Raw genomic sequence first — 12,894 nt, forward strand, 5'->3', positions numbered from 1 at the left:
ACTGAGGGGAAGAGTCAGGTTATATAGGAATTTTCAAGAAAGCGTATGTAGTGTTAACATCAAAGTATTTTTGAGAATTAAAGAAAACCGGCTATCTCAAGTTAAGGAATTTAGCACTTTTCCTATGTATGTGAAGAGCCAAGTGTCTGGGCTCACTGAAAACATTCCTTTCATGCATCTCAGCTCTCCTGGGGCATTTTCCCTTGCATTTTCTTGCATCTTGCATTTTTTCACATCCTGAGTTGCCTTGGGCTAACCTTAGGGAGTAGCTGCAATTTGGTAGCTGTTAGCCCACAGGTGTATTTCCCCTTCCTGAGGGCCCTGGAGGGCTTGGAGACTCTTGACTGTTTATCATCCTGGTTTACTGATATGGCAGGAAACACTCCACGCCTCAGGACCTTGTGGCCCCAGTGAAATGTAATCTCAGGAACCTGAATGAATGTTCTCTAAAGAACAGAAACAGCTGAGTAGCTCATTCACTCTCGATTACAAGCCTCAGCTCTGTGAAACAGAAGACAAATACAGAAACCAATATGGCCTGAGTGACTCTGAATTCCTATGTGTAAGATAAGGATGGAAAAATGCAGTTAAGAATCAAGGGAAAATTATGTTTTTGACATAATATAAACAAAAGCAATTCTTGTATATATTACACTTAAATTGGTACATAATAACTATGTACACATCTATAAGTCTTTACATACTTACATAACTTCAGCCTTTATATAGTTTCTCATTTAACTGATACACATTTACATTGACAAATCCAAATTTTATTGGGAAAATTAAACTTCTACTGTAAAAATTAAGAGTTTAGATCAACTACATACTTCAGGTCAAATAAAAAATATCTAAATAAAACCACAAAGAGGAAGTGGGAGAGAAATTTTCGGACGAGTACCAACTTCCCTATTTAAAAGCCTAGCTTAGAATGATTGTCATCAGACCCCGTACCTGAAGGTCCCACCAGACGCCGTCTCCGCCAGACCAGCAGCAGCCTCATCTTCCCCATGGCCTTCGTGCTCTCTCTACTGATGGCCCTGGTGCTGGTCAGCTACAGCCCGGGAGGGTCCCTGGGCTGTGACCTGTCTCAGAACCATGTGCTGCTTGGCAGGCAGAACCTCAAGCTCCTGGGCCAAATGACGAGACTCTCCCCTCGCTTCTGTCTGCAGGACAGAAAAGACTTCGGTCTTCCCCAGGAGATGGTGGAGGGCGGCCAGCTTCAGAAGGACCAGGCCATCTCTGTGCTCCACGAGATGCTCCAGCAATGCTTCAACCTCTTCCACACAGAGCGCTCCTCTGCTGCCTGGGACACCACCCTCCTGGAGCAGCTCCGCACTGGACTCCATCAGCAGCTGGACGACCTGGATGCCTGCCTGGGGCAGGTGATGGGAAAGGAAGACTCTGACCTGAGAAGGATGGGCCCCACTCTGACCGTGAAGAAGTACTTCCAGGGAATCCACGTCTACCTGCAAGAGAAGGAATATAGCGACTGCGCCTGGGAAATCGTCCAAGTGGAGATGATGAGAGCTCTCTCTTCAATATCCAGGTTGCAAAAAAGGTTAAGAAAGATGGGTGGAAATCTGAACTCACCTTGAGATGACTCTCACCGACTAAGATGCCACATCACCCTCATACACTCACCTGTGTTCATTTCAGAAGACTCTGATTTCTGCTTTAGCCACCAAATGTATTGAATTACTTTAGCCGATACTTTGTCAGCAGGAATAAGCAAGTAGATATAAAAGTATTCAGCTGTAGGGGCATGAGTCCTTAAGTGATGCCTGCCCTGATGTTATCTGTTGTTGGTTTATTTATTCCTTCTTGCATCTAACATACGTAAAATATTAGGAAATTTGTAAAGTTACATGTCATCTGTACATCATATTAAAATTTCTAAAACATGTTTACAATTTCATGTTAATAAATTTGTACTTTGTTTTATTTATTAAGTCAAAGAAAATGAGTTTCTCTACTCAAAAATGAAAATCCACACCCCCATTTTAAAACTTTATTATAGAATGGGTGTTTACATTTATTTATTCATTCGTTCCATTCATATTATACATATATATTGAGTACCTACGTAACAGACTGTGTAATTGTCACCAAGGAATACAAGTGAATAAAGCAAATGTAGTTCCTACTGCATGGAAACTCTCAGTCTTACAGAGAAGAGGACATAAAAATAGTATTATTTTATTTCAATTATACCAAAGACTGCAAAGAGAAGTAAAGGAAAAGAATGTCCTCACACAGGAAGCTTTAGGTCCAAATGATGCTGGAAAGACAAATAATATTATATATCCTTTCTAAGCTACCTGTAGGGCTTCCCTGGTAGCTCAGCTGGTAAAGAATGCTCCTGCAGAGCTGAAGACCCCTGTTCAATTCCTGGGTCAGGAAGATCACCTGGAGAAGGGATAGGCTACGTACCCACTGCAGTATTCTTGGGCTTCCCTGGTGGTTCAGTTGGTAAAGAAACTGCCTGCAATGCAGGAGACCTGGGTTGGGAAGATCCCAGGAGGAGGGTTAGGCAACCCACTCCAGTATTGTTGTCTAAAGAATCCCATGGACAGAGGAGGCTGGAGGGCTGCAGCCCACTGGGTCCCAAAGAGTGCAACATTACTAATCACACAGCACAGAAAGTCAATGAATTCTCTTAACTTAGTTTCAAGTTACCAAAATCTGGGGAGACTATTTTAGATAAACATTACCTAAACATGATGATTTCCGTAGAATTTACCTAAAAGCACTTTTTTCTCCTTACTCTTAGAGATCAGAGACCATTAAAGTTCCAGAGAACCAGGTGGATCACTTACATGGCAAAGGCACAAGAGAAATACCAATTCCTTCCAGCAAGCTGGCTTAACCAAATACAAAATCCTCACTTGGATACAGTAGCAGAGCAACAGAAGCCATTGTTCTCCAGATCTCTGGGCAGCCCCCATTCATCAAGGACAGCCACCCAAAGGCCCCATGTACTAGTTAGTGGACAGCCACCCAGAGATTTCCCTGTTGCTTATGGGATTCCCCCTGAAATTCTTGGGCACTGTATAGTAGCGGATGGCCACTTCAGGAATACCCTACAGTTTTGGGATTACAGCCAGCAACTTTTGTGCCCCTTGGGTTAGCGGATAGCCACCTCAGGATCACCCAGCAACTTTTGGGCCCCACATGCTAGTGGATGCCCCCAAAAACTTTCCATTCCCCCTCCTATATCTTGGCACTCACAGGAGTTTCTGCCACCTCCTGGCTGCCACCAATTGTTGGGTTGTACCCTGCAGGCTTACAAGACCTATGTTTGCCCAGCTTCGAGACCAAAGAGAGAATCTGCCGTCAAGAACAGAGGCATGGATGGTTTAATGGATGGGAGGCACTTACGTGTCTGAAGCAAGGTCCTGGAGAAACACCCCACCATGTGTGGTGAACTGGTGGTGGGAAGTGTTAATAGATGGTGACAGGCTTCATTCTGAGAGCAATGGAGGGGTGGGGAGTAGAGGGTGGGGAAGTGGGGAACGGGAAGGAGGGAGAGGCGGGTGGGGGAGGAGATTGCTAGTCCTAGGGAGAGTGAGATCAGGGGGGCTCATTAATTATCATGGAAAGTGGTAGAGGGACATGCCCCTCACCACCCCTTTGAGAAAAAGATTAAATCTGGGTCCTCGGACAAGTACATAGAAAAGCCAGTCGTGTATAGGGCATACTGGTGGGGCAGGGGATGTACAGAGAGTAAGAGAACAGACATCCTGAGTGGCCTGACCATACTTATATACCTTAATTTAAAAAATACTTTATTGTTAAAAATCACCAGTGATCATCTGGACCTTCCAATTTTTTTGCCGGTGAAAGTTCAACCTATCCTGAGAATTACTGCAGTGTGGCACAAAGACACGGAGTGTGCAAGGGCTATTGAAAATGGCATTGATAGACTTGTTTGACACGGGGTCCTCGCAGAACTTCAATTTGTAAGAAATCCAATTATCTATGAAATGGGATAAAACAAAGTATGCCTGTACTTCCTCACAATGTAGCGATTCCCAGTATGCTTTCCAGATTCACTCCTCCTTCCCCTGCTCCAGCCATTCATACAACTCTTTTCTGTTTCTTTGTGGTGAGTGAAAAGTGTAGTTACTCAGTCGTGCCAACTCTTTGCCACCCATGAACCATAGCTCACCAGGCTCCTTTGTCTATGGGATTCTCCAGGCAGAACACTGGAGTGGATTGCCATTTCCTTCTCCAGGGGATCTTCCCCACCCAGGGATCAAACCTGGGTCTCCCACTTTGGAGGCAGATTCTTTACTGTCTGAGCCACAAGGGAAGCTCTAAGAGTGCAAAGCCACCAGTTAAATGATTGAGTCAAAGTTCTAGGCTTTTCAGAAACTCTTATGTAAGAGGTTATCGTTTTTCTTGTGATGAATACTTTTGGGAATGAGAGAATGTCCTTGTTATAATACTATTAACAACAGCCTTGGCCAGAATGAACTAGAAAGCAGGATCCCTTTTCCTCTGGAGGCTATTAAAATAATTACAGAGGAAGTGTGCCACCTACTGGCCACGATGGACTAGGACATTGATCAAGTCTAGAACAGGCTTCTTGCTCTTCTAGGCAGAAGTCTGTCTTCTTCAATTAGCATTTTCTTCAGAGCTCAAGGAGGATCTTTCCTGGAAAGAACTGACACCAATAACTTGAAAAAGCCTACCTCCTTAGCTTTTGTATTTCAGAGAGGGAAAATCCTCTCAGCTTCAGGCAGGACATGTCTTGGGCTAAGGTAGCTGTGTAGAGAGAACGGTCAGGATGTGTTTCTCGCTTCCAGGCTGCTCTCTGGCCAAGGTTACAGATTTATCACTTGCTTTACATACTTTAACACCCTTGGAGCCTTGACCATGGCATTCTGGATAAGGAAAAGCAAAGGGAATCAGAGGAAATAGCTCCTGTTTGAAGGTGCATTAACTTTTTCCTGAAGAGTACGTTGTTCGTTGCTTGACTTCAGGAGAAAATTCTCAATGTCCCTTTGAATAATAAGTGTGTTGCATCCCTTCCTCTTTGACTCAGTAGTAAGAGAGAACACAGACACAAATAAGGGGATTTCAGAGAATACAATTGTTGCCAACCAATAATCTGGGGTGTACCTACTTGGGTAGAATTGAGAACTGGTAAGGTAATGGGATACTGCAATTGAGGAAGTTAACCAGGAAGAGAGAGAGAGAGAGAGAAAGTATGTGTGTGTCTGTCTGTCTATCTATACTGATTAAGTAGCAGGGAAGGGCTTCAATATAGATTAGATCTCTCAAATCTCTGCTTCACATTACAGACTTCATCTTTAGATTGCTTCTCTCCAATGAATGGATGAGAGGACTGATGGTTTTTGATTAATAATGTTGGATTTGTGATCTCGGAAGAAGATGATTTAGCTTCGGAACCAGGGACCAGGCTTGATCACTCAGAGCTTTTGTATAGCAGAGTTTTATTAAAGTATAAAAAGGGACAGAGAAATCTTCTGATATAGACATCAGAAGGGGGACGGAGAGTGCCCCATTTGCTAGCCTTAAAGGGAGCTATATACTTTTTAAATTGGTTATTACAATAAATCAAAAGAATGTCTTATGATTTACAGATCTTACTAGACCCACTTCTACAATATACATTTTAAGATAATGGGATTAGAACTAAGAATAGAAAGATCTTACTCAACCCACTACAATAATGTACATGTTAAGATAAGTCAGCAGCTTCTTGTTAAGGAAAAACATGTCCTCGAACAAGAAACATTGTTCTATTGACTAAGACAAAGCAATGTAGGAAAAAAGTTTGTTCTTTTCTCCTCCTTGAGAACTCCAGAACCCTACATCCTCTTGGAGAGTGCCAGACCCTTCTCTAGACCTTGGGGATCCTAGACTTCTTATCAATCTGCCTAGAAACTGACACTCTCAGAGATCTCTAATTTGTAGGTTAAATACATGTTAGTTTCTCAGTTGAGTATGACTCGTTTGCAACTCCGTGGACTGTACCCTTTTCATACTGTTCATGGGGTTCTCAAGGCAAGAATACTGAAGTGGTTTGCCATTCCCCTCTTCAGTGGACCACATTTGTCACTTACGACCAACCTAGAGAGCATATTAAAAAGCAGAGGCATTACTTTGCCAACAAAGTTCTATCTAGTCAAGGTATGATTTTTCCAGTGGTCACGTATGGATGTGAGAGTTGGAATATGAAGAAAGCTGAGCGCCGAAGAATGATGCTTTGAACTGTGGTGTTAAAGAAGACTCTTGAGAGTCCCTTGGACTGCAAGGAGATCCAATCAGTTCATCCTAAAAGAAATCAGTCCTGAATATTCATTGGAAAGACTGATGTTGAAGCTGAAACTCCAATACTTTGACCACCTGATGCAAAGACCTGACTCCTTGGAAAAGACCCTAAAGCTGGGCAAGATTGAAAGCATGAGGAGAAGGGGACAACCGAGGATGAGATGGCTGGATGGATTCACTGACTCAATGGACAGGAGTTTGAGTAAACTCCAGAAGTTGGTGATGGAGAGGGAGGTCTGGTGTGCTGCGGTCCATGGGGTCGCAAAGTCAGACACAACTGAGCTACTGACTGAACTGTACTCTACCCATCAGGTTCCTCAGTCCATGGAATTCTCCAGGCAAGAATACTGGACTGGGTTGTCATTTCCTTCTTCTGTATGTTAAGTAAGTTTTGGGTTTTTTTCTTTCTTCCGTCAACACTTTGGGGACATTTTTGGGGGCAAGACTACGTGGATAATTTTTGGACATATCTGGCTGTCTTTGTGGGGGCTTCCCAGGCAGCACTGGGGCTAAAGAACCCACCTGCCACTGCAGGAGATGTAAGAGACCTGGGTTTGATCCCTGGGTTGGGAAGATTCCCCTGGAGGAGGAAATGGCAACCCACTCCAGTGTTATTGCAGGGAGAATCCCATGGACAGGAGAGCCTGTCCATTGTGTCCCAAAGAGTCAGACGTGACAGAAGCGACTTAGCACGCACTCATGCCTGTCTTTGTGACTGTTTAACATCCTTCAAATATTATGATTTTTCCACCGTTTGACAGAACTCTTTTTATATTTAACTTACACTTTGCCATTTTGTCAGCAGAAAAGTCACTTACCCTTCTTCACTTTCATGATGTTCAGATATACAGGTTTTATTTTTGCCCACAAACAACTATCGTTTTTCTGGGAAAGTTGAAATGAGAAGCAAAATATCTCAGGTCTTGAAAATTAAAGAAATGAGGTGAAACCCCTCTTCCATTCTTTTATTTCCCTTTGTATTAACCCTACGATGAAATGGAACATAATCCAGGAGGATAGAGACAAACTTCGACCAGCAAATGACTATGTAAAATATAAGTTCCTAAATCTTTTATTGTTATTTAAATTTAAAATGAAACACCATACATAAGTAAAGAAACAAGGCTATTTCTCTCTGACACAGCCTGGCCTTATGGCTCTGCATTCTGAGCTCGGGAAAGAGATGGATAGACAAGTCAGCCCAAAAGAAGGATGTACTGCATGAACAACTAAAGGTCACTGATTTCTGTGATATAAGCTTCTAATAATACATAACAGCACCACTGAATTTCCTATAGCCAACTCAGAAATTCTGAGCAAAACAAACTTGCTCAACAGATTAAGTAAAAGATTTGAACATTAAAAGCAGTAGTGGCAAAATAAAAGTTACTACTAAAGTTGTAACAGTTGCAAATGGATAATGCCTCTGCCTACATACAAAAACAGACTTTAGCTCTCAGCATCTTAGGGTTGCTGACCCTTAATACCTGGGGACACAGGTTAGAAGAGGAGGTCATCACTGAGAACTCAGGTCCTTCACAGAAAGACTCCAGGGAAAGGGTGGGGATCCTAGAAGATCAATGATTTTGCAAACAAAGAGACACCCCCCCCCCCCAAGTAGAATTCTGAAGTCCTCAGGATGTACTAAGCCTGCCCTCACAAGTGAATACCAGAGAGTTTGGGCTGAGGACACTGTCATTCCAGAGGAAAAGTGCTATTAGAGGTGAAAACTACCTTGTGAGTGAGGCAATGTTGGAAATACAATTAATTATCTTGGTTTAGAATCTTCAAACTTAAGTGCACCAGAAAGATCCTGGATTCCTGGTGGGGGTATTGGCACAGCCTGTAGAGGACTATAGATCTACTGTGAAAAAACGGTGGAAAGAAACGGTAATGTCTAATATATCATTCCTGACTGTGGACTTCAAGAAAAAAGTCACAACCTAAAAGTTGAGAGCTATGTTTTATTTGGTGGGAATTCAGGAGATAGTATTTCAAGTCACCCTGAGAGAAGTGCTCCAAGGAGGTTGGGGGAGGAGCCAGGTTATATAGAAGTTTGCAAGTACGGGCAGGTAGTCTGAACCTCAAAGGATTTTTGTGAAGTAGAGAAAACCAGATATCTCAAGTTAAGGAATTTAGCACTTTGCTATGTATGGGAAGATGCAAGAGTATGGGCTCACTGAAATCATTCTTTCCAAGCATCTCAGCTATCCTGGGGCCATGTGCCTTGCATTTTTTCACATCCTGAATTCCCTTGGGCTCACCTTAGGGAGTGGCTGCAATCTGATAGCTGTCAGACCAGGGCTATATTCTTCCTTCCTGAGCAGCCTGGAGGGCTGGAAACTCTGATGACTGTGTTATCCTGGTTTACTGATATGGTACCAAATACTCCATTCCTCATGACCTGCGGTCCCAGTGAAATGTAACCTCAGGAACTTGAATGAATGTTCTCAAAAGAGCAGAAACAACTGATTAGCTCATGCACTAATAATTACAAGCCTCTGCTCTGATTAAAACAGAAAACAAAACATGGAAACCTATAGGGCCTGAGGGACTCTGACCTCCTATGTATAAGGTAAGGAGAGAAAAAATGCAGTTCAGAGTCAAGGAAAAATTTTGTTCCTGACACAAAGAAAAGGAATCTTTATATGTATATTAAAATGTGTACATAAGTATGTACATGTCTATAAGTCTTTATATCCTTGCATTAAATCAGCCTTTAATTAGTTTCTCATTAATTTGATGTCCATTTAGAGTGACAAATCCAAAATTTATTGGGAAAACAAAGCACTCATTGTTAAAACTATAAGTATAGGTTGATTACATTTTCTGGGTCAAATAGAAAATGTCTAAATGAAAACACAAAATGGATGTGAGAGAGAAAATTTCTGACAATGAGTACTGTCTTCCCTATTTAAAGCTTTGCTTTAGACTTATTATTCCCTTTGAATAATAACTGCACTTGCATCCTTTCCACCTTGACTCAGTAGTAACACAGAACACAGCCACACATAAAGGGATTTCAGAGAACACAACTGTTGCCAACCAATAGCCTGGGGTGTGTCTATTTGGGTAGAATTCAGATCTATTAAAGTAGCCAGTTGTAATTCAGGAATTAACCAGGATGTGTATGTGCGTGTGTGTGTGTGTGTGTGTGTGTTTGCTCAGAGAGTGGGGAAGGGCTTCAATTTAACCTAGATCTATCAAATCTCTGCCTTAGGTTACAGTCTTCATCTTTAGATTGCTTCTCTCCAACTGACAGATGAGAGGGCTGTCTAATTCGTATGTTAAATAAGTTTTGTTCCTTTTCTTCTTTCTTCATCACTGTGGGGCCTATTCTGGGGACTAGACAACATGGACAATTTTTTGAGTCATCTGGCTGTCTTTGTGGGGGCTTCTAGCGTGGCATTAGTGGTAAAGAACCTGCCTGCCAATGGAAGGAGACATAAGAGACCAGGGCTCCATCCTGGGTTGGGAAGATCCTTTGGAGGAGGAAATGGCAACCCACTCCAGCATTCTTGCCTGGAGAATCATGCGGGTAAAGGAGCGTGTCCTTAGGATCGCTGAGAGTTGGACACGCCTGAAGCGACTTAACATGCATACATGGCTGTCTTTGTGACTGTTTAAGGTATATCAAATATTATAATTCCTTCCATTGTTTGAGTGCACTTTTTTAGAATAACTTCCACTTTGCCATTTTGTCAGGAGAAAAGACACTTCTCTTTTTTCATTTTTATGATGTTCAAAATTACATTTGTTTTATTTTTGTCCACAAACAACTGTGAAGATTTGCTTTCCAGGAAAGCTGAAATGAAAAACAAAAAACCCGAAGTCTTGGAAATGAAAGAAAATAAGGTGAAGCCCCTCTGCCATTCTTTTACTTCCTTTTGTATTTACCCTAAAATGAAACGGAAAGTAAAGCAAGGGGAGAGAGACAAACTTCAGTCGGTATTTCACTATGAAAAAATAAGTTCCTAAGTTTTCTTTGTTGTTGTTATTTATATTTAAAAGAAAACATCATGGGTAAGTAAAGAGACGAGGCTCTTTCTCCCTGACAGAGCTTGGGCCTCACTGCTCTGCATTCTGAGTGGGAGACAGAAATGGAGCGACAGGTCAGCCCAACAGAAGGATGTAGACTGAATGAACAACTGAGGGTCACCGACTTCTGTGACATAGCTTTTACTAATACATAACACCATCACGGAATTCCCTACGGCCAACTCAGAAATTCTGAGCAAAATAAATGTTCAACACTTTAAGTAAAAGAGTTGAGTGACAAAAGCTGTAGTGGAAAAATAAAAATTATCTACCAAAGGTGTAACAATTGCAGTTGGATAATGCCTCCACCTACTTAGCTCTCCACACTTTACCTGTCAGCATCTGAGGGCTGCTGACCCTTGAGACCTGGGGCCACAGGTGAGGAGAACAGGAGGTCATCACTTAGAACTCTGGTCCTTCACAGAAACACTCCAGGGAGAGGGTGGGGATTCTGGAAGATGAATGGTTTTGCAAACGAAAGAGACAAGCCCCTCCACAGTAGAATTCTGAAGTTCTCAGGATGGGGTAAGCCTGCCCTCACAAGTGAGCCCCAGAGAGTTTGAGGGGCTCAAACTCAATTTAGGGGTTGAGGACACTCCCTAATTTCTGAGGAAAAGTGCCACTAGAGGTGATAACTATCTTGTGAGTGAGGTGGTGCTGGAAACATAATTATGTTGGAATTAGAGTCTTCACACCTACATGCACCAGAAAAGAATCAGGATTCCTGGTGGGGATATTGGTACAACCTGTAGATGAATATAGATCTACCACTAAAAAAAAATTGGTGGAAAGAAACAGTGATATATTATTCTCATAATATATTAGATATATATATAATATATATCTCATAATATATTTTCATAATATATATTATTCCTGAGTGTCAGCTTAAAGAAACAGTCGCAACAACCTAAAAGTTGAGTTATGTTTTATTTGATGGGAATTCAGGAGAGTCACCCTGAGAGAACTGCTCCAAGGAGATGAGGGGAGTAGTCAAGTTATATAGAAGTTTGCTAGAAAGGGCACGTAGTCTGAACATCAAAAGTAATTTTATGAATTAAAGAAAACCAGCTATCTCAAGATAAGGAATTTAGCACTTTTCTATGTCTAGGTAGAGGCAGACGCAGACTGGGTTCACTCAGATCATTCCTTTCATGCATCTCAGCTATCTTGGGGCCATGCATCTTGCATTTTTTCATATCCTGAGTTCCCTTGGGCTCACCTTAGGGAGTGGCTAGAATCTGACAGCTCTTAGACCACAGGTATATATCTCCTTCTTGAGTACCCTGGAGGGTGGAAACTCTGATGACTGTGTCATCCTGGTTTACTGATATGACAGGAAACACTCCATTCCTCATGACCTGCGGTCCCAGTGAAATGTAACCTCAGGAACCTGAATGAATGTCCTCAAAAGAACAGAAACACCTGAGTAGCTCATGCACTAATACTTACAAGCCTCTGCTCTGATTAAAACAGAAAATAAAGAAAGAAAGAAAGAAACCTGTAGGGCCTGAGGGACACTGACTTCCTATGTATAAGGTAAAGAGAAAAAATGTAGTTCAGAATCAGGGAAAAATTTTGGTCCTGACACAAAGAAAAGGAATGTTCATATATATCTTAAAATATGTACATAAGTATGTAAATGTCTATAAGTTTTACATGCCTATATAACTTCAGCCTTTAATTAGTTTCTCATGTGATATCCATTTGGATTGACAAATCCAAAGTTTATTGGGAAAATTAAAATTCTATTGTAAAAATTAAAAGTACAGATTGATTACATTTTCTAGGTCAAGTAGATTATCTCTGTATGAAAACACAAAGTGGAAGTGGGAGAGAAATTTTCAGACAGTGAGTACTGTCTTCCTTGTTTAAAAGCCTGGCTTAGAAAGCATGGCATCAGAGAACCTACCTCAAGGTTCCACCAGACACCATCTCCGCCAGCTTAGCAGCAGCCTCATCTTCCCCATGGCCTTCGTGCTCTCTCTACTGATGGCCCTGGTGCTAGTCAGCTACGGCCCTGGAGGATCCCTGGGCTGTGACCTGTCTCAGAACCACATGCTGGTTGGCAGGAAGAACTTCAGGCTCCTGGGCCAAATGAGGAGGCTGTCCCCTCGCTTCTGTCTGCAGGACAGAAAAGACATTGCTTTCCCCTAGGAGATGGTGGAGGGCGGCCAGCTGCAGGAGGCCCAGGCCATCTCTGTGCTCCACGAGATGCTCCAGCAGAGCTTCAACCTCTTCCACACAGAGTGCTCCTCTGCTGCCTGGGACACCACCCTCCTGGAGCAGCTCCGCACTGGACTCCATCAGCAGCTGGACGACCTGGATGCCTGCCTGGGGCAGGTGATGGGAGAGGAAGACTCTGCCCTGGGAAGGACGGGCCCCACACTGGCCGTGAAGAGGTACTTCCAGGGCATCCATGTCTACCTGCAAGAGAAGGAATACAGCGACTGCGCCTCGGAAATAGAGTGGAGATGATGAGAGCCCTCTCTTCATCCAACCAGCTTGCAATAAAGGTTAAGAAAGATGGGTGGAGATCTGAACTCACCTTGA

General features: G+C 42.6%; 1 protein-coding gene and 1 pseudogene across 1 annotated transcript; both read left to right on the top strand.

The window, feature by feature from the left end:
• The first annotated feature begins 726 nt into the window (after positions 1-726).
• Positions 727-2,022, top strand: LOC122686062 (interferon tau). The gene has a single exon (XM_043891158.1). The coding sequence runs from the start codon at positions 1,011-1,013 to the stop codon at positions 1,596-1,598; it is 588 nt and encodes a 195-aa protein (XP_043747093.1). The 5' UTR covers positions 727-1,010; the 3' UTR covers positions 1,599-2,022.
• A 10,287-nt stretch (positions 2,023-12,309) lies between these two features.
• LOC122686063 lies at positions 12,310-12,894 on the top strand (annotated as a pseudogene).

The sequence above is a fragment of the Cervus elaphus genome, chromosome 29, assembly GCF_910594005.1.
Source record: "Cervus elaphus chromosome 29, mCerEla1.1, whole genome shotgun sequence".
Lineage (NCBI taxonomy): Eukaryota > Metazoa > Chordata > Mammalia > Artiodactyla > Cervidae > Cervus > Cervus elaphus.